Raw genomic sequence first — 19110 nt, forward strand, 5'->3', positions numbered from 1 at the left:
CTTGTCTTCTTCATCTCAAGTCTTCCACTGCTCCAATAAACCTCACCTCTCCTTCTCTGACCGCTCCTTTCGCTCTCTCGTTTGACCACCGTCAAGATGTTCGCCCTTGTTTTGGCTTACCTGCAGATGATTTTGTTTAAGGCTCTGTATTTCATCAGAAACCATGACAAGAACCTGATCTGCAACTCGGTGGCCTTCAAAGACCACCCGGAGGCGACCATCAACCTGGAGTCCCCCGAGTGCGGCCTGTCCGGAGGTATCCTCCGCGACCACCACACCTGCTTGGACGAAGACGGCCAGGGAAAGCTTCCCGAGTTGCGTTGGAACTTGCCTCCTACTGGCCAGGTCGCCGAATTTGTTCTCATTGTCGAAGACCCCGACGTGCCTATTCCTTTCATGGTCTTCACTCACGGACTCTTCTTCGGCATTCCCGCCACTTGCCTCGCTGCCTACAACGAAGACGTCGAGAAGAATTGCAATGTCGATGGTCGTGTGACTTACGCCGGCTGGCACTTCGTTCCCAACCTCCTCGGCTCTGCTTATGTCGGTGCTGCTGCGCCCTATGGTCACGGCTTCCACCGCTATGTCTTCACCATCGTGGCCTTGAGTGAGCCTCTGCAGTTCGTCAAGCCTGACAAGGTCACTGTCGGCATCATGAAGGCCGCTTTGGTCGACAAGGTCCTCGCCTGGGGCCAGTGGGTCGGCCATTTCAAGCGCCCCCTCCCTCGTTAATCGACCCGCCAGTTCCTTTCACTGGGCGGTGCAGGGCTGGTGTTGATCGATGCTTGGGTTGCTCTTGCTCTTGACTTGTCAGCTGGGCTTGTTCTTGTCTCATCGTTCTTCTCGACTTGAACTTTATCCATCGGCTTCTCTCGACTTTTTTTTTTCCGAATCTTTCCATCGAATGTACATTGACTTGGCGTCTCATCACCGTCTCATATTATCGACCTCTCGTCTCATCGACGCCTTGTCTGTCCGCTTTACACCAATCTCGCCTCATCAACGTCTTGTCGCCGACCTATTGGTGTTAGTGCTCGTCAACATCTTGGTGCTTGCGGCGGATTGCATCGTCCGGTGCTGGATAGGAATGGGTTGGTGTCTACTTCTGTACTTTTCCTTTTCGTTTCAGATCTGGCTGTGTTTCTCCAAACCTTTTTTTTTTTTTTTTTTTCCCTTTCGTCGTTGTCCCATGCCAGTTCTAGGTTAAGTTACTGAGTGAAGCTCGCTTACCTCAGTTGGAGATCACAATAATCTAATGAATTCATTCCATTGCTCTCGCAGGTCTAGCGCCTTATATCGCCGTCGTCGTCGCCGTCGTCGTCCTTCCTCCCTCGATAGTCCCTCCTCTATAGTCCTCCCCTCCCGCCTCGTCATCATCGCCATCAATTCACACCCCCTACACCAGCCATTAGCCACCGAATAGATCAAAACAACCCAGAAGACAACAAAATAGCACAACACAACAAAGCAAAGCAAAGCAAAGCAGAATACCTACCAGCCTCCACGCCCACCTTCTCCATAAACACCACAAACCTCCTCACCACCGCCTCCACCTCCGCCCGCAATCCAGTCCTGTCACCCACACACCCCTTCTCCTTCCCCCTCACACCACCAGAATCACCACCACCACCACCACCAAACCCAGCCCCAGACCGAGAACCACCCCTCAACGCCCTGCCCACCCCCTCCAACACCCCCACCACCTTGACCAAATACCTCCCCACCAACGTCCTAACCAGCAACACCTCCTCCTTGTCATCCAGCTCCATCTGTCCCAGCCGCGTCTTGCTCCGCATGCATATACACTGTGATAGCGACACGGTGGACTGCTCGGCTCCAAAACCAAGGTCGAAGAGGAAGTTGTTGTTGTTGCTGCTGTTGCTGTTGCTGTTGCTGCCACCTGCGCTTCCACCAGCACTACCAGCACCACTCCCACTCCCACTATTACCACCCATTCCGATTCCGATTCCACTTCCACCGCCAACCCCCCTCCCGATATCAGTATCGAGATCGAGATTGAGATCGAGATCGAGATCAACACCAACATCAACATCAAAATCAACACCAACACCAACACCAACACCAGCCCCCCCAATCCCATAAGCCAAACACACGGCCTCACACAGCAAAAGACACTGCTCTGCAAGGCCAGGCAAGACGCCGAAAGAGGTGTGTGGGGCTTTGCGACACTCCGGACACGAGAGGATGGTTTGGGCGTGGGTGTGGATCCGTTGGATGAGGGAGAGGATCGTGCTCAGTTCGAGGACGGGTTGGATTGTGCGCAGGTCGGTGGTTAGTTGGAGGGTGGTGAGGGGGCAGGGGCAGGGGCAGGGGGTGGGGGTTAATGAAGTTGTCATGGTGGTGGTGGTGGTGGTGGTGGTGTCGATTGGGGAGAGGGAGAGGGATAGGGAGAGAGGGAGAGGGAGAGGGAGAGAGAGGGGGAGGTCGAGGTCGAGGCTTGGAGGGACATCTAGGGGGAGGGAAAGTGGGAGGGAGAGGTCGGTGGTGGAGGTTGGGGTCGGTTTGGATTTGGTGTTGCTGGAGTTGGGACGGTATGTACCTCCTCCTCCTCCGGTGGTAGTGGATGTCCACATTGTTGATGGGGAGGGAGATGGATAGGGATAGGGGTAAGGCATCCTGATTGTTGTTGTGTCTGGTTTGAGAGAGGGAGAGGGAGAGGGAGAGAGAACGAGAAAAGATATGAATGGGTTGGGGACGTGGAAGGAAGGTTAGGGTATACTACCTCCTCTCTGTCTGTCCACAGACATACATGGACACTGGACACTGGATACTGGATACTGGATACTGGATACTGGATACTGGATACTGGATACTGGATACTGGATACCGCATCCTGCTCCTTCACGTGCGTGACAATGCCCCCATCCCGTCTCTTGCGTCTTCCCTATCCACGAGTACAACCTCGGTGTGGCATGGGGTGGCTGGCATGGCAGCCTCACATTTTCCCTTCGACCCTGCGATTAAGCTTTGTTGGCTGGGTCTGGAGATCCGCCACTTCATCGTGGAACGTATCTGTCATTCGACCCGCGGATGGGTCGCACAGATGGCGATGGCGACTGACTGACGGTGACGGGTGGCTGGCTGGCTGGGCTGTCGCTGGTGCTGGTAAGTTGCTGGGTTGCGTGGTTGGGTGATGGGATGGATGGGTATGCTAACTGGAGTTTGGACATAGGATAGGAAACAATAGAGAGAATGGACTTGGAATGACTGGGGTGGCGTCTACGATGGAGTCTACGGTGAGATGGATAACATTAGGCGATGGGTATTCACGGAAACAAGTACACGATATCAAACAACCCCCCAAGCCAAATTTATTTAAACCCTACACATTACATCCCCCGGATACCACCAGCTACGACCTATATCACGGCCTGGCCAACATCTTCGTCCGCATCATAATCAGCTCCAGCCTCCGATCTGTCTCCATCATCATGATCAGCTTCCCCCGCGACGCCGAAACAGGCGAAATCTCCTGCGTGCAGACGCGGATCTTCCGAACCGTGGCCAGCATCTCCGACAACCGCAGCCACAAGACATGCTTGATAAAGCAGAATTTGTCCTCCGTCGGCACGCAGAACCCCCCCACGACCAGCGGACACGCCTCCACCTGGCTCCGAAACTGCAGCCCGGGGCCCCGATACCGTCGGTCCGGGAGCAGCTGGTCGTGATGATGATAGCCCGCGAACAGCCGGTCCGCGAGCCCGCTGTCCACGGACGTGATGGCTTCCAGCGCTGTGACGAGACTGTCGATGCCGACGATCACCACCATCAGCAGGTTGGCTCGCGTGCGGCAGCACACGGTGCATTGCAGGATGGTCTCGGAGAGCTGCTGCAGCACGCGCTGGCAGCTGAGGATCGAGTCGATCGTGGCGTAGGGCCCCGCGCGAGACGCGAAGATGTTCACGCGGATGAGCTCGCGACTGGTTCGTTCGTGGCATTGGCATTGATATTGTAGCATGGCGGGCGTGGGCGTGATCTCTCCCCCGGTGGGTGGGAGTGCGTATCCGCACCCCCGCTTGGAGACTTTCGCCGGGGTGGAGTCTGTTATTGACACTGGTCTGGGGAAATTCTCCACCGGCTGCGGCCAGGCTAGGAGGTCCTCTTTGAGGTATTTCTGGTCCGGGACATCTGACTGTTGCTGCTGCTGTTGCTGCTGCTGGTGTTCGAACGTCGTCGGCGCGAGATATCCCTCGTCCTGCGTCTCGGTCACGAACCCCTTTGTTTCGGGGGAGTTTTCGACACAGCTGCTCTCGGGTTTGATGCTGCTCAGACCCAGCGAGTCGAGCAGTTCGCGTTCCTGTGCTAGATCTGCGGCTGGGTTTGTCATGAATTCGTGCAGCCAGCTGTCGGTCGAGAGGTCGATTCCGTCGGAGACTGGCGTTATCAGCATCATTCAGGAGTGTCCATCCATATCACATCGCCATAAAAGGAGAAGGAAAACAGAAAGAAAGAAAGAGAGAGAGAGAGAGAGAGAAGAGGAAGTACAAACCCGAAAACAACCCCCCATCCATAAAACAGTCCGTCTGCACGGACGACCCCCCCTCCAACGAGACAGGATCCATCTCCACGCCAGCCATATTCTCCAGCATCAGGGTATCATCCAACCCATGACCCCGATGTCCCAGTGCATCCACCTCCTGCAGCCCCATCTGCACCTCCATGCCCATGCCCATGCCCACGCCCACCCCGATTCCCATACCTATGCCCATATCCATACCCAACCCCAACCCCATGCCCATGCCCATGCCACCATCCTCCTTGACCTTGTTCTTCTTCTTCTGGCCCCCACGCATCATCCCCCGCTGCGCCCCCTGCTGCTGCTGCTGCTGCTGCGGACCAAAACATCTCTCCAAATCCAGCGGATCATGATCCAGCGTCCCCCCCAGCCCACCTCCCCTCGCAGCCGTCCCGGCGGGCGTGGCGGACGGCGAGGAACAGCCGTCTTTCTTCTTGGCGGGCCGCCCCAGTCGCCGGGAGATGCTGTAGATGCACTCGATGTTGTGCTTCTGGCATCGTCGGCAGGAGGGTTTCTCGTGGCTGCACCGGATCTTGGCCTGTTGGCAGGCGTTGCAGGTGGAGCGCACTTTGACACTTTTGGGGAGGGTGGGGGGTGAGGTTGGGGATGGTGATGGGAGTGGGATTGGGGGTGGGATTGGGATTTGGGAGAGGGGTTCATTGTGAGGGTGGATGGATGGGAGGGGAGATGAAGTAGAGAGAGAAGGCTAATGGGCTGGGTGGTGAGAGAGTAAGAGAGTAAGAGAATGAGGAGGTGAAAAGGTGAGTAAATGACAAGTGAATGCACAAACACAAACATCTTCCCCATCCCTCTAAGTAGACTCTCCCCCAAACACACACACACACACACACACACACACATATACGTATACACACACATATCCAATCCAATCTAGATCCCCCAGACTTACCCCCCCCCCCCCCCTTCAACCTGCTTTGATTAGTTCTTGGCCACGCACCTCCACAACCTTAACCCCAACCTATCCCAAGCAAGAAACCACAGTAACAATCACAGCTCAGCCATGTAACCTCTCCTCTCCTCTCCTCCCCTCCCCTCCCGATCAATCCAGGTTCCACATCCCTATGTCGTGCGAGGATCTAAGGCTGAGCTGAGCCGGCAGAGAAAGGGATTGGTCGGCGAGCATGCACGGCCGTTTGTGTTTCTTTGCTGGGTTGCAGGGCAGATCTTGGTTGGACGGGGAATTGGGGGATTTCCGGGGTGGGAGCTTGGGTAGATTTGTGGTGATGTAGATAGGTAGTAGACAGACTAGATATCTCGAGGGATAGGATATAAGTAGTGAGTAGTTAAGAAGTAGTGAGTAATTAAGAAGTAGTGAGTAAGTAAGAAGTAGTAAGTAAGTAAGAAGTAGTAAGTAAGTAAGTACTGGCTAGTATAGTATAAGACACAAGAAAACAAGGCTGAAACCAACCTAATCCAAGATATGATATCCCAAGCGACTGACCACTCCAAAAAGCAAAGCAAATCAAATCAAAACAAATCAACGCAAATCAGAAAAAAAAAAAAAATAACAAAAAAAAAATAAACCAAACCCTCATCCCCGAACCTCTCCAGTCTCCAGTCACAATTCCATTCCGCCGCGTAACACCACCACTGTACTTTATCGCATCTCATTTCATTTTTCTCTTTTTCTCTTTCTTTCTTTCTTTCTTTCTCTCCATCCATTGAAGCTCCCTCGCCTAATAATCCCTAATCCCTAATCCCTAATCCCTATTCTCTCCTTGGCACGAACTCCCTCTCCCAACTCGCTAACCAAACCCGTCCACAGGGCACAGCACAAGCCACCAGCACCGCACCGGGTAAGACCATAGGAATAAGATCAAATAGTAAAGTACTATGCTATGCGTGCGCACGTCTGGGCATCGCGGCGGGGTGTAACCTGGCTGGAGGCAGTCCTATTGCGGTATCCCTATCCCTTCTTTGTCCTACCCGGGAATGTGCCTGTTCCGAGATGGTCTGCTGGGGGGGGTGATGATGATGATGTTGGCAGGAGTGCATGGGGCACTCCAGAGTGAAGTTGTCGTCGGACTTGTCCGCTGTGTTTCTGTTTCTGTTTCTGTTCTGGTGCTGTTGTTGTTGCTGTTGTTGCTGTCGGGGAAGGTGGTGGTGGTGGTAAACCCCGGCCGAGAGGTCGCCATTCCCGGTCCCATTCCCGGTCTCACTCCCGGTCTTTCTCTTTCTCTCTCCCTTTCCCTTTCATCACTCCCCTCCACCCCCATCTCCACCCCCATCCCACCCATAAATCCACCCCCACCCCCACCCCCAGAACCCACCTGATCATTCACCACATAAAACCAATTCCCCGCCACCGGGCCGCCCAACCGCGCAACCTCGACAAACTGCCTCGTATCAAACCCGGCCCTGGCCTCCGCCGTCGGGGGGAAGATATGGTTGAAGCACGTCGGGAAGACATAGGTGTCGGGCTGCTCGAACAGCAGGTAGACGTAGCGGTGGTGGGAGGCCGGTGGGGGGCGCGGGGCGATGTAGCTTGCGTTTGGGGAGGGGGAGGGTCTGGGTTTGGGGGTTAGATGGGAGGGGGGAGGGGTGGGAGGGGAAGTTGGAGTTGGAGTTGGAGTTGATGTTGATATTGGTGTTGGTTTTGGTTTTCGTGGTGGTAGGGTTTGCGTGTGGGGCTTGGAGGGCTGGGGATGCTGGCGTTGGAGATCAGATCGGGCTGGTACCAGTGGAGGATCACGGTGGAGGATTGGCCGTAGATTACGTCCAGGTCCAGGAAGAGGAGGAGGTAGGTGGTGTTTTGGGAGAGGTTGTGCGTGCTTAGGTAGGGGAGGGGGTGGGTTTCTGTATATATATATATATATATATATATATATTTTTGCATTATTATTATTACTTACTCGGGGTTTCTTTCGAGGTGGGGGGAGAAGAAGAGATAGAAGAGGGAAGAATGAGGAAAAGGGAGGCAAACCAGACATCAAAAGATCATCTCCCGGATTCACCCACGGGGTATTGGGGTACTTCAGATACAGGGTCTGGTCAAAGGTCGGCAGGTCGATCTGCGCAGGGACCAGAAGGGGGAACACGACGAGCAGGAGCAGCAGTGGATAGAACATCTTGGAATGCTCAATTGTTCAAGATACGAGATACTTGATCGAGAATTGGAGTCTGTCTCGCAGCGCACCCCACCAGCTTTATACACCCAAGCCCAGGACAAAAGACAGAAGACAGAAGACAGAAGACAGAAGACAGGTAACCCTCCCACGACAGCATGTGTAACTCCCATCCCACGCATCGGCAAATAATCCACTCCACTCCCCGGAGACATTTCCTCCACTGCCCTGCCCTGCCCTGCCCTGCCCTGACCGGTCCGGTCCGGTCCAGATAGAAATCCACAAGGCATCGGGGCATCGAATTCAATCCACAGCTATGCCATGCCCATTGCCATGCACCCTCCACTCCAGTGCATACCGATACACCACTCCCAACAACACCAACGCGCCCCCCATCACCCCGCCACCACTACATAGGTCGCCCCGTTCCCCCAGGCCAGGATCATCGGGTGCACTGCCCCCGTCGCCGCCGCGCCCAGAAAGCACCGCACGAGGTTATTCGCCGCCATCGCGGTGGCCGGGGTTGAGTAGTGCAGGTCCACGATCAGCACGTTGAGGATGTTGTATGCTGCTGTGATGGCGAAGCAGATCGTGAAGATCAGGGCCAGCGCGAGAGGCAGAGGCGGATGGGCGTCGATGATCGGGCCGTAGAGGAGGATGGTGAGGCTTGCTAGGATCTGTATATGCCATGTCAGGTTACTCACTCGATTGCATTGCTTGGTTGGCATGCACGGGTTCTTGTCTTCTCTCTCTCCATCTCCCCTCCCCATCCCCTATCCGTGTCTTCCTTGTTATACGGACGGACATGAAGAAGCCTAGACATACCGTCATCGGCCCCCCAACCTGCAACCTGGCCCTCTCAATCGGGAACGTCCCATGGTCGTGGTCGGGGGCTTGTTTCCGGGTCCGCTCGACGGGGATCCCGGCGTGGCGTTTCAGACGCCGGTAGTTCCAGTCGACCACCAGACCGTTGAAGGTCGTGCTCAGGAGAGAGCCGATCCCCGCTGGGATGAAGACCAGGCCGATGGCGAGGTCGTTGAGGTGGTAGATCTGCTGGAATTGGGACGGGATGCCCGCCGTCACGGCGTAGTAGCTGGCGAAGATGATGCCGTTGGCGAGCAGGAGGAGGCCGGTGGGGCGATGGAAGAGCAGACGGAGGGTGGAGAGGGGGTTGGGGAGGGTAAGCTTTGTCGTGTCTCTGTCTGGGGTTGAGTCTGTCCCGGTGCTTGAACCAGATTCAGGCTGAGGGACCGGAGCTTGGATATGTATAGCCGAGGGGTGATCTCGATACCACGCAAGAACAGACCGATTCCACCCCGTTGCGGGGATCGAGCCATCGCCCACGATATTCCGACAAGTCTCGGGGAAGAAGAGCAGCAGCGGGAGGAAGAAGAGGGCCGAGGTGATGGCCAGAAACCAGAAGATGGCCTGCCAGCCGAGGTACTGGCTGAGCAGGCCCCCGAGCAGGGGGCCCAGCGACGGGGCCAGGATGATCCCCAGCGAGGTGATGGCCATGTAGGAGCCCCGTTCCGCGGAGGTGATCACGTCGGCGGCCACGGCGGACGCCAGAGCGACCGTGCCGCTGCTCCCGCAGCTTTGGATCGCGCGCAGGACCAGCAGCGCGGCGTAGCTGTGTTGCAGGGCCAGGGCGACGTTGCCGACGAGGTAGATCGCGAAACAGACGATGTAGGCTGGTCGACGGCCCGCCTGGTCGGCGAAGGTGCCCATGAAGGCCGGGGCGAGGCCTTGACATAGCTGGTTGGGTGAGTGGTTAGAGAAGAGAAGTCGGGGCTGGAATCAAGTTGGGATACCGACCATGTAGGTCGTGATGGTGAGGTTGATCTGCGAGTTGCTTACGTGCAGGTCGGCGGCAAGGGAATTCAGGGCTGGGTAGTAGATGTTGGCGGACAACGGCGAGAAGCTGGATGCCAGGGCGGCCGTCAGGATGATCAGACGCTTCTGGTTGGTCGTGAAGACCGAGTATGGCTGGGATGGGAGCAGAGCTGTGGCTTCAGTGGGGGACTGGGATGATGGGTTGGCCATGATGCTGATGATGATGCTGCTGATGATGCTGATGATGGTGGGATTGTACGATGGGGCTATGACTATCGAGACACGGGCACTTCAACGTCGGACCATTTGGCCCTGATTGGATTGGCTCCTATGAAATGGACGCATGATACTCAACTCGGCCCGTCTAAAGCTTGGGCAACGGCCTGCTCTCTGCCTCCCCAGTGTAGATGTGCAAAGGCCGCAACAACTTTCCGCGTGTCACTGTCCATCGTCAGAACTCCCCGACATCTCACCGGCGCATCACACGCTTACCCATGTATTCCCGCCAATGTGCCATGATGCCCATGATTCGCTGCGCCAGCATCGCCGCTGGGATCATCTCCGGCTCGAAGCCACTGCCTTGTCAGTCATGCCCCGGGGAAGAGGGGGGGAGGGGGGAGTGTGATCGACGTACAGGCCCGTGAAGACAAAGTTTCCGTAGAAGTCAGCGTTCGGATGCAGGCCACGTCGCCGGAAGAAGTCGTCAGTGGATGCCACCGTCTCGATGTGCTCGGCTACTTTCAGCAGTCGGTTCGAGGTCAGGTCCAGGTCCGTCAGGATGGCCTGGATAGGTCGCACCCGGGGGTCGATCCCCTTGTAGGAGCGGTGGCCGTACCCGAACAGCTTCTCGCGGCCTTGTTTGACCCTGGCGATATATTCTGGGACCTTGGCCGGGTGGCCGATCTGTCTTAACACCCGCTGGGCTGACTCGGTGGCGCCGAAGTGGAGGGGCCCCCAAGCGGCCGTGACGGCGGCGATCAGGCAGGAGATGGGATCGGTGAGGGATGAGGCTGTCGTCAGGGCTGAGAACACCGCCAGGGCCATTCCGTGGTCCGCGTTGAGCATCGCAAATCGTCGGAAGCACGACAGCTGCACAGGATCAGGGCGGCCGGTCTTGGGATCGGCCATGCCGGCCATCATGAACAGGTTCTCCAAGTAGGTCCTCCCCTCGGCCGGGGGGGTGAACTGCACGCCCTTTCGATGACAACTTACCAGGCCGAATACCACCGCGTAGGCCGCCACGGTCTGGACGATGGCTCGATCGCTGTTCTCAGTGCTATCCCGGTACAGATTCGCATCGGTGGATGCGGGAATCAGGTCCGAGTTGCTGGCGAGATATGCGGAGAGGCCCGCGACGATGAGGGACAGTGGCGAGGACGTGCCCCTGCACTAAGTAGTCAGTGAATGTCCAGGTCCTGTACACAGTACACATGTCCTTGTCCTCACGGAAGGCTTTGGATTGTCCTTTTCACCGTGTCCGGCACGGCCAGCATAGCCTCCGTCAAGCTACGGCGCAGGACATCTCTTTGCAGCCCCGTCGGATACGAGGCCCAGACGAGGAGATGCAGCATGTCTTCGAAATCGCTGTCCCAGAGCTGCTCCAGACTGTGGCCACGGAAGAGCAGCAGGCCCCTCTCATGATCCCTGCAACGTCAGATCGATCGCATACCCGGAAGAACTTACGAGAAGCTTATGGCGGTTTCGACGACCGTGGTGTTCTGCAGCCCCGGATCGTGCACCCGCAGGCCACTCGCGACCTGGTCAGCCCGGTCCGTGCCATCTCCTGGGGCTTTGATCTTCTTGATGTCCAGGGCGGACACGGCGTTTCTCCGGACGGGCACATCATATTGCACGCCGGTGCGCGAGTCTGTGATGTGAAGGATCCCTGAAGACATGTCGCTAGATAGACTGGAGCGTGTCGGGGTGAAATATCACTTGTGACAGTACGGATGATGGCGAGATACTAGTACCTCATATGCCGTAGTCAGCACCAACAGGACTGTTAGTACCAGCTGTCGGCATACCAGGTGCTGATAAGATGCATCATCGTTCGACTGGTTAAGACCGGCATTATCACCAGGCCGGGTACTACCATACCAGCCTTGTGGCACATCCGATCGATACTGCCGGGCCAACGCCGACGCCTACCGGTGGCCATTCGAGACCACTGCAGAAACTCGTCGCTCTAAGGTTTGAATTGAAGTCTGATCAATCATCAACATTTTCATTCACTACGTTCGGATTATTCGTCGTCTCGGTCATAACACGTTCCCCCGTCCATTAACTGCCAACTGACTGCCTACTGAGGCATGTGCTCGAAAGGCTTGGCCAGGTGCTCCTGGCAGAAGGGCAGCTTGCTGACGGTCCAGATCTCGGTGTCCTGTTCGAGTGGTTAGTTGGCGGTTGGGGCGACTGAAGGACAGGCAGGCATACCGGCTGGAGGGTCTTCTTGATCTCCGTGTCCAGGGTCCCGGCCTTGAGGGCGATGATCTCCGGGGCGGCATCCGGGTCATGGGCAATGGGGGAGCCACATTCCGAGCAGAAGAGCCGGTGCACGGCCTTGCCCGAGGATCCGTAGCCGGTCCACTTCTTGACGGGTCCGTTGAGGGTCAGTTTGGCTTTGGGGACCACGGCGACCAAGGCTGGGAGGGATTATCAGTACGATGCGGTGGCTGGGGTCGTAGGGGTCGAAGGGGACACTCACAGTAGGTAGAGCCGCTCTGACGCTGACAGTCATCGCAGTGGTCGTAGGCGACGAGGGCGGGCTGGTCGACGTCGGCCGAGTAGGTGACGGCCTTGCAGAGGCAGTGGCCGGTCAAAGGCATGATGATGATGATGGTGATGATGATTATTGGTGGTGGTGGGGTGGGAATGTGCGACCAAGGTGCTCACGGATGAGGACCCCTCGAGACAGAGACAGACAGGCCTCGTATTTATAGGGCAGATGTCCCGGTGGACAACCTCCTTCTCCTCCTCCTCCTCCTCCCCCCTCCTCCTCTCCTCCTCCTGCTGATCGGTGGTGACGACATGGCGGGGAGATGGGCGCGACTAGAAGGGGAATTAGTCATGGCCCTTCTGGTTCCCCGCCCCGGCACGAAACTCTGCTCCAGCAACATTTAATATTACTATTCAACAAACTGCCCTCGATGCCACGCTTACCCCTTCCGGCGAAAGATTTGTCACGCTGGATCCCGGGGAAGAGGCCCCGACCGTCGATCGCAGGTCTGCCACAGTAATTAGTTGCATGGCTTAGCTTAGCTCCTGTGTCATCGCTAACTACAGAAGAGAATACCTTACTACTATCTACCGTGAGTTGTCGAACCACAGCCAAGGTCCGAGAAAAAAAAAAAAAAAAAAAAAAGCAACCATTCCACACCGGACTCAAAAATCGGGGCTATCGGATCGAAGCGCATTCACGGAGCAGGCGGAGCTAATATCTCGTGTTCGTCTGACTGCCTGACTGCCTGTCTGCCTGCTTACCACCCAGCACTTACTCACTCACTCTTACTTATCACGATGTTCCCGTCCCGGGTGGTCTGCTGGAACAAAAGGGTATGTAGAATGTAGATTAAGGTAAGTATATGTATGACTGCATTCCTCGACCCTGATTCCAAAACATCCATCGAAAAATGATCTTCTTCCAGGAGTCGGCTTGCTTGCTTACTCGGGGCGGCATTGTGGCTTGACCCAACAAAGCGCATAATTCCCCGAGGGCAGACCCGAAATTCAGGGCGGCAGGAGGAGGCGTGCTTGCTGCATCGTGCTGCTGCAGACTTGGACTCTTATGTGACGACCTTGCATCTGGATGCCCCCAACCTATGCAGTAGCCAGCTAAATCAGTAGTTCGTATCTCCAATGGGAGTCCGCGCGGGGGTTTCACCTTCCGCAGTATGGACTAATTCGATGACTGCAGGATGATACCACTTCTTCTGCGCAAAAAAAAAAAAAAAACCGCAGCATCGCGCTTGACAAATACTCGTCTGCTTGCTTGCTGCCAAGCAGGAAAGCTGGTTCCTTGGCGGCGGAGACTCCATAGCTGAGGGTGGATGTGGAAAAGACCCACTAAGAACCACCAAGTCTGAAGTCGAGCTGTAGCTTGTTTGTAGCGACATGATTTCCCCGCCGGGAAAGAGTGACATGGGTCACCAAATCACAGGAGGGGGGGGGGGGGGTATCTAGATTATTTGCATAGGAGATCAAAGAGGGTAAAAAGTAGTTAGTTGTAGTAGCAGGTGGCGGACAGAAAAAAAAAAGAGTGGGGGAAAAAAGAAAAAGATATTACGGCCCGCCCGATGCGAGACTCGAACTCGCAACATTCAGATAATCCTTATGTGGGATAAAAGTCTGACGCTCTGACCAATTGAGCTAATCGGGCCGAGATTATGGCGACGATGCCCAGCTTTGGCCTGATGAGCCGGATAACAACCCATAACCAGGAGAGCAATGGAGGATGTGTCCAGTGTCACTGTACACAGCCAAATACCCAGAAAGCAAACGCACAAGCCTTCTACATGGATGGTGCCCGCAAACACCGAAGCCGTGGGTTACCAATGTCACGTCGCCCGAAGAGGAAGGCCCTGACGACTGACTGACTGACTGACTGACCGATTGTAAGCACGGTTCTCAGCACTTGTGGCACTGTAACCCGATCCTTTGGTCTTAGATGGCCTTTGAATCGGGGATACTGTCGGCCGGGAACCTGCAGGTCGATGGGGACAGTACTCATCTTCGGTAAACGCCGATGTGTTGAGCTGCCGCTGGCTGCTAGCTGCTGGCTCCTGGTGCTTTTGCTTTTGCTTTTTGCTTTTTGCTTTTTGCTTGGAGCGGAGGCCCACATGTTGATCACCTCTGGATAGAGTCTGTTCTGGTCTGGGTTTGTGTTTGTGTACCTGTGCTACGGGGGAATGGGAGTGTCGGTGCGTCGACATGTGGCCGTGGTAGCGGATTCAGCATCATATGATTTTGGCAGGGAAGGGGGGACTGGAGTGTAAGTATATCTGTTTGCCTGGATGTGTTTAGTTGGTTGGTCTGGGCATCCTGTCCATGTTGCGGAAATCTTTCCTACGCCATGTCATTTTTGATGTGATGCACAGGTATTGCAGTAAGCCTGGACGACTTCTTCACTGGCGCAGTAGATGATGCTTCCTCTTTATCAACCTCACATACGCGCGCCAAGCGTAGACCTAGCTAGGTCTATAAGAGTCCAGGCACTTCCTTCTTAGGATAACTCTCTTTCTGGATATCTGGTCACCTTTTTTGTCGAGGGATTTTGATCGACATGACTTCCGCGGTCGCCGGCAGCTTTATATATCCTTCCTGGGTGGTCCTGTCCGGGGATGGAATTCGTCAATTGCAGTATTTACAGAGAGAATAGAAAGACAGCCGGATAAACTTCCCAGACACAAGTGTATCATAACTTCCCAACCCAACACCACCTCCCCTCCATTTCCTAGGAACGAAATGGACAGTGCCCGCAACGCCGGTACCGGGCCGTGGAGTGGCCGGTTCCGGACTTGCCAGAAGGGGAGGATCGCTGGCCCCAGGCAACAAGACTCTGCCCGGATGCCGAGTTTAAGTTGATGATCAGTACTCCGTAGTAGAAATATGAATATTCCCCTCCCTCGTTCCCAAATAATCCTGTCTCATCCATCATGCACGCACGAGATTCTCTCCGGACCTTGCAGATAACTGCGCGGTGTACATTCTACGAAACTGGCCAGATATCCTCCCCCCCCCTTTTTCAATTTCTCGCCCCCTCGCCATCTCATTCACTATCCAGTCCATATCATACCCACTGTCATACACGGCTCTATAACCGCCTGCCGGGACTTCTTGGCCCTACCACCGTCGATAATCCCCTGGCCCTGGTCTCATCCCGGAGATTAGCATGGCGTTATCTCCGCGCGCGGGTCCGGACCCGATTCTTGGCCGTCGCCGGCTTCCTCCTCCTCTTCCTCCGCCGCCGCCACCGCCAGCGTCGCGACAGCACCAGCAACAGAAACAGCATGTGCGGTCGCTCCGCAGATTAAACACTCGCAGCCACCCCACATCCTCGAGAATGGAGCACTTTGAACGCACGTAAGCGACCCCACCCTCGTCCATCGGGCACGGAGGGAGGAAAGAGAAGAAAAGGAGAAAAAAAAAGATATTTCTGACGGGAAAGCCTAATAGGCCGTCACCGGCGATCAAAAGGAGCAAAAAGGCTTGCACGGAGTGTAGACAGCAGAAGGTACGTACGGGGGGACCAGACACGCGGTGATCCCGGCTCTAATTCCATAACATACAGGCAAAATGCAATGCGTACTTGACCCCCGATCAGCCGTGCACGCGGTGCTCGAAGCTGAATATTCAATGTGTGATTTCGGATCCCTTTCGCCGAGAGCATAAGCGCAAGTGGGTTGATCTGGCTGTTGTGGGGGGGGAGGAAATGGATACGCAGGAGGGTAATAATGATGATCTCGAATATCTAGGCGCCTCTCGGAGCTGGAGCAGGAGACGGACGAGCTGCGACAGAGATTACGATTTACGCAGCCCAACAATGATAATGACCCCAGACCGTCGCCGATCGCTATGTTGACGGCCGCGGCGGAGATGGAGGGTCACTCGGTCCCTACTAGTGGGGGGGAATTGACGCTGGCTCCGGATTCACAGACGCCGTCGGTTGAGAGCCAACAGCCGCTGCTCTCGTCGATTAATCCCAGGCCGTTGGATCTGGACCTGGGAGTGGGAGTAGTACGCGCGTTGGATCCCACGGAGGCAAGGTCCCTCAATAATGTGCACTTGACAGGGTGTGAGGTGGATGAGTTGTTTCGGATGTACGTGCTGCGTGCATATGCGAGTTTACGGCTGTCGGATGGAAAAGCTGATAGGAAACAGATTCTTTCACCAGTATGCGTCGTTTCTTCCTATCCTGGATGCCCAGACTACGCCGAATGCAACCTACACGCAGTCTCCGTTTCTCTTCTGGGCAATCGTCGCCGTCGCGTCCAGGACGTACCCCCAAAATCCGACGTTGTTGATGGCTCTCTCGCGGAGTGTGGTCGAGATGGCCTTTCTGTCGATCGGGTCGGGGGGTTCGGCGTGGTGCATCATCCAGGGAATGCTGCTCATTCAAACGTGGCCGTTTCCCAAGGATGTCAACGCGACGGACGTCACGTTCCCGATGAGCGGCATGCTTCTACATATTGCCATGCAGCATGGGATACACATCCCCATGTCCAGCAATGAGTTTCTGAAGAGGAAGAGACTGCCTGCCCCGTCAGAAGCGGAGATGACTAGGCGCTCCGAGCTCTGGGCACATTGTGTTATTGTCTATCAGCGGTAAGCTGTCGGCCTTGATGGAAGCTCGTTGTCTAATCGAGATCAGTGCATGTGTGACAAAGGGACACCCCCCGCGCGCTCTGATGGACCTGGAGCCGGATGGAGACCTGAAGCGGATGCTATTCCAGCGAGTCTCTCCGTCGCTGGCACTCGAGTTGAAATGCGAGGACCTGATTACCCGGTGTAGCGCGGCTGTGCTCGAGTTCGGCGTGCGGACCCTGTCCCTCGACCAGGAGAAGTCGTTCGATATTCTCTTACGGGCATTTGATTCCCAGGCGGTTGACCTAGAGGCTCAGGCGATGTCTGGTATGTATCCCTGTCAATCAAAGAACATCAGCTAAAGAGGTTGCAGCCTATGATCGTTTCTCTACGGCAATGTGTCGTCTCAGCATCCAGATCTTCCACCTCTTCCGAAATACCAGTTCATTCTCGGCCGGATGCCTCGCGCAGCTTCTGAGCACAGCTTGTAACACCATCGATTCCATCCATAACCTGGGGCAAAGCATGGCCAACATGGCCACCGCGCCGATGCAGGTGAACTACGCGTTGCTCCTGGCCTCCGCCGCCCTACTGCGGATCCTGAAAGGGCCCCAGTGGGCAACCATGGACGTCGACAAGGCCAGGTCGTCGTTCTTCAGCACAATCAACCTGGCCCGGCAGATGTCTGTGGACACGTATGACATCGCAGCCAAGATGGCCATTGTGATGAACCAGCTGTGGAACAGCACGCGGGCGTTCCGCAAGTCTGATGGGAGTGAATATGTAGCTCTTCGGATTCGCAGTCGTCTGGTTCTCAGCCCCGTCATCGATACGGTCTGGTGGTGGCGGGATGAGTTCGATCCGCAATTCTATAACATGCCAAGTGGTCAGAATAACATAGCAGACGGTAAGTTGGGCGATTCCGTGGGCGTGGTCCTCACTTACACTCCGATAGGAGTCGATGCGAGTCGAGACAACCCTGGGTCTCAGGGAAATGCACCTGGGGCTGCTGTCGATCGACCGGATTTCTCATATTTCGACGAGCAGTTTGAGGCGGACTTCGAATGGGCATTGACGGACGAAGTGCTCTATGGCCACTTGGATACGAACCGGTCTGCAGTGTAGTCAGTCTATCGTGTGAGCACCACGGGTGTGGCACGAGTCGTGACAGCTATCGCCGCCCGCACTAACCAACACCCATGACCGTCGCGCGAGTCAGTGACACGCCAACCGGCCGAGCCATGCGTCTTGGAAGCTGTCGTGAACATGCGATTGATGAGATGCATGCAGGGGGGGGAGGGGGGTTAGGTGCTGACGGTCAAACGAGCCTCCAGCCTTAATCTTGGCGATATCGAAGGATTGCTAGCAGACATCGTGGGATGATGGATCAATCGAAGCGACCAATGATGCCCAGCTATCGAATCAGCGCCGATAGCGAAAGGGGCGAAGGAATGCAAGCCCACGGGCCAAGCCGGAGATGCATCGTACTGCGCACAAATGAGTCAACCGCTCAAGCTCGACCCATGTCGCTGGCACGCTGGATTGCTGGATTATCCAGATTCTGGGTAGAAACGGAGCCCCGTTAGCCCCGTGGCTAAAGCAGTCAGTTAGGTCGGGCCCATCGCCTTGACCGTTGAGCAGGGGAGCTCGAGCGAGTATCTAATTTCCGGGTTCCCAAGGCAGAACGCCGGGCTCTGTAGCTCATTGATCAAGATTAATATCACCCCCAGTTAAGAGGATGGGCTATCTAGGTTCTGCCCAACTGCCTACTACCGGCGCAGCAGTACCTAGTGCTGCATACTAGGCATTGTGCCCTGCTGGGTATCCACCATAGCTCGTTGGCCCCAGTGAGCATGATAGATGGATACTGATAGAGGCGTAGATAGAGGCGAGGCGATCGGTTTGTCGCGCTGGACGCATCCTGCTTCCTAACCAGGTTTTCTTTGTTCCCTTTCCGTTTGCCTTCCCCTCCCCACCCCCCGGTCAGACAGGAATTGCCACACCTGCGCGCATCGGCTGTTCACGGCATGATGTTGATACAGGGTCGCATCGGGGCTGACCCTTGAGGGGGTGGCGCACTGATGGCAATATGGCATCATGGTACTGGCAGACCACGACTGCGTGCGTAAAATAGACTTCACTGGGGGTAGGGGAGGGGCATAAAACAAGGAAATTAAGTGTAACGCGAGGGGGGCAGTTGGGATGGTTACAAGGAACAGAAGGCGACGCCGATTGGGGGGAGGGAGAAGAGAGCGGGATGGCGAACGGGTCAAGTGATCTCCTTCTTCGCGTCTTCTTCCTTTCTTCGCTTCTTCCCGTTCCGACTTCCACCTCCCATCCACCCATCACTCCCCC

The 19110-nt window shown here is 55.8% G+C and overlaps 6 protein-coding genes and 1 non-coding gene across 7 annotated transcripts; 2 read left to right on the top strand and 5 right to left on the bottom strand.

Annotated features, from left to right (window-relative positions):
* Nucleotides 1–96: 96 nt before the first annotated feature.
* Nucleotides 97–732, top strand: BO70DRAFT_418028 (YbhB/YbcL family Raf kinase inhibitor-like protein; the record flags this gene model as incomplete). Its single annotated transcript, XM_025547436.1, has 1 exon — nt 97–732. The coding sequence occupies one exon, from the start codon at nt 97–99 to the stop codon at nt 730–732; it is 636 nt and encodes a 211-aa protein (XP_025402256.1).
* A 248-nt stretch (nt 733–980) lies between these two features.
* BO70DRAFT_393587 (uncharacterized protein) lies at nt 981–2357 on the bottom strand (the record flags this gene model as incomplete). Its single annotated transcript, XM_025546386.1, has 2 exons — nt 981–1018; nt 1496–2357. 2 exons carry the CDS (start codon nt 2355–2357, stop codon nt 981–983), a joined length of 900 nt encoding a protein of 299 aa, XP_025402257.1.
* Nucleotides 2358–3385: 1028 nt separating this feature from the next.
* Nucleotides 3386–5197, bottom strand: BO70DRAFT_418029 (Zn(II)2Cys6 transcription factor domain-containing protein; the record flags this gene model as incomplete). Its single annotated transcript, XM_025547437.1, has 3 exons — nt 3386–4395; nt 4511–5075; nt 5114–5197. The coding sequence occupies 3 exons, from the start codon at nt 5195–5197 to the stop codon at nt 3386–3388; spliced, it is 1659 nt and encodes a 552-aa protein (XP_025402258.1).
* A 1283-nt stretch (nt 5198–6480) lies between these two features.
* Nucleotides 6481–11427, bottom strand: BO70DRAFT_385216 (putative citrate synthase; the record flags this gene model as incomplete). Its single annotated transcript, XM_025545718.1, has 11 exons — nt 11140–11427; nt 10903–11100; nt 10091–10840; nt 9949–10031; nt 9439–9722; nt 9068–9378; nt 8449–8821; nt 8034–8300; nt 7482–7626; nt 7251–7354; nt 6481–7206 (listed from the first exon to the last, which is right to left on the bottom strand). The coding sequence occupies exons 1-11, from the start codon at nt 11349–11351 to the stop codon at nt 6481–6483; spliced, it is 3453 nt and encodes a 1150-aa protein (XP_025402259.1). The 5' UTR covers nt 11352–11427.
* A 237-nt stretch (nt 11428–11664) lies between these two features.
* BO70DRAFT_359383 (GFA family protein) lies at nt 11665–12417 on the bottom strand. The gene is made up of 3 exons (XM_025542528.1): nt 12161–12417; nt 11890–12098; nt 11665–11836 (listed from the first exon to the last, which is right to left on the bottom strand). The coding sequence occupies exons 1-3, from the start codon at nt 12279–12281 to the stop codon at nt 11756–11758; spliced, it is 411 nt and encodes a 136-aa protein (XP_025402260.1). The 5' UTR covers nt 12282–12417; the 3' UTR covers nt 11665–11755.
* A 1325-nt stretch (nt 12418–13742) lies between these two features.
* On the bottom strand, nt 13743–13831 carry BO70DRAFT_t72. Its single transcript has one exon. It is a non-coding gene; the product is annotated as a tRNA-Lys (tRNA).
* Nucleotides 13832–15343: 1512 nt separating this feature from the next.
* On the top strand, nt 15344–17880 carry BO70DRAFT_368887 (C6 zinc finger domain protein; the record flags this gene model as incomplete). Its single annotated transcript, XM_025544649.1, has 8 exons — nt 15344–15463; nt 15602–15685; nt 15743–15849; nt 15927–16271; nt 16333–16776; nt 16823–17082; nt 17129–17662; nt 17711–17880. The coding sequence occupies 8 exons, from the start codon at nt 15344–15346 to the stop codon at nt 17878–17880; spliced, it is 2064 nt and encodes a 687-aa protein (XP_025402261.1).
* Nucleotides 17881–19110: the final 1230 nt, after the last annotated feature.

The sequence above is a fragment of the Aspergillus heteromorphus genome (genome assembly GCF_003184545.1).
Source record: "Aspergillus heteromorphus CBS 117.55 chromosome Unknown BO70scaffold_4, whole genome shotgun sequence".
NCBI lineage: Eukaryota > Fungi > Ascomycota > Eurotiomycetes > Eurotiales > Aspergillaceae > Aspergillus > Aspergillus heteromorphus.

Coding starts and splice junctions, on each gene's coding strand:
- BO70DRAFT_359383 (XM_025542528.1), bottom strand. CDS start 12,281: ATGCCTTTGACCGGCCACTGCCTCTGCAAGGCCGTCACCTACTCGGCC. Junction 12,099..12,160: donor TCAGAGCGGCTCTACCTACT/GTGAGTGTCCCC, acceptor AATCCCTCCCAG/CCTTGGTCGCCGTGGTCCCC. Junction 11,837..11,889: donor TCAAGAAGACCCTCCAGCCG/GTATGCCTGCCT, acceptor CCACTCGAACAG/GACACCGAGATCTGGACCGT.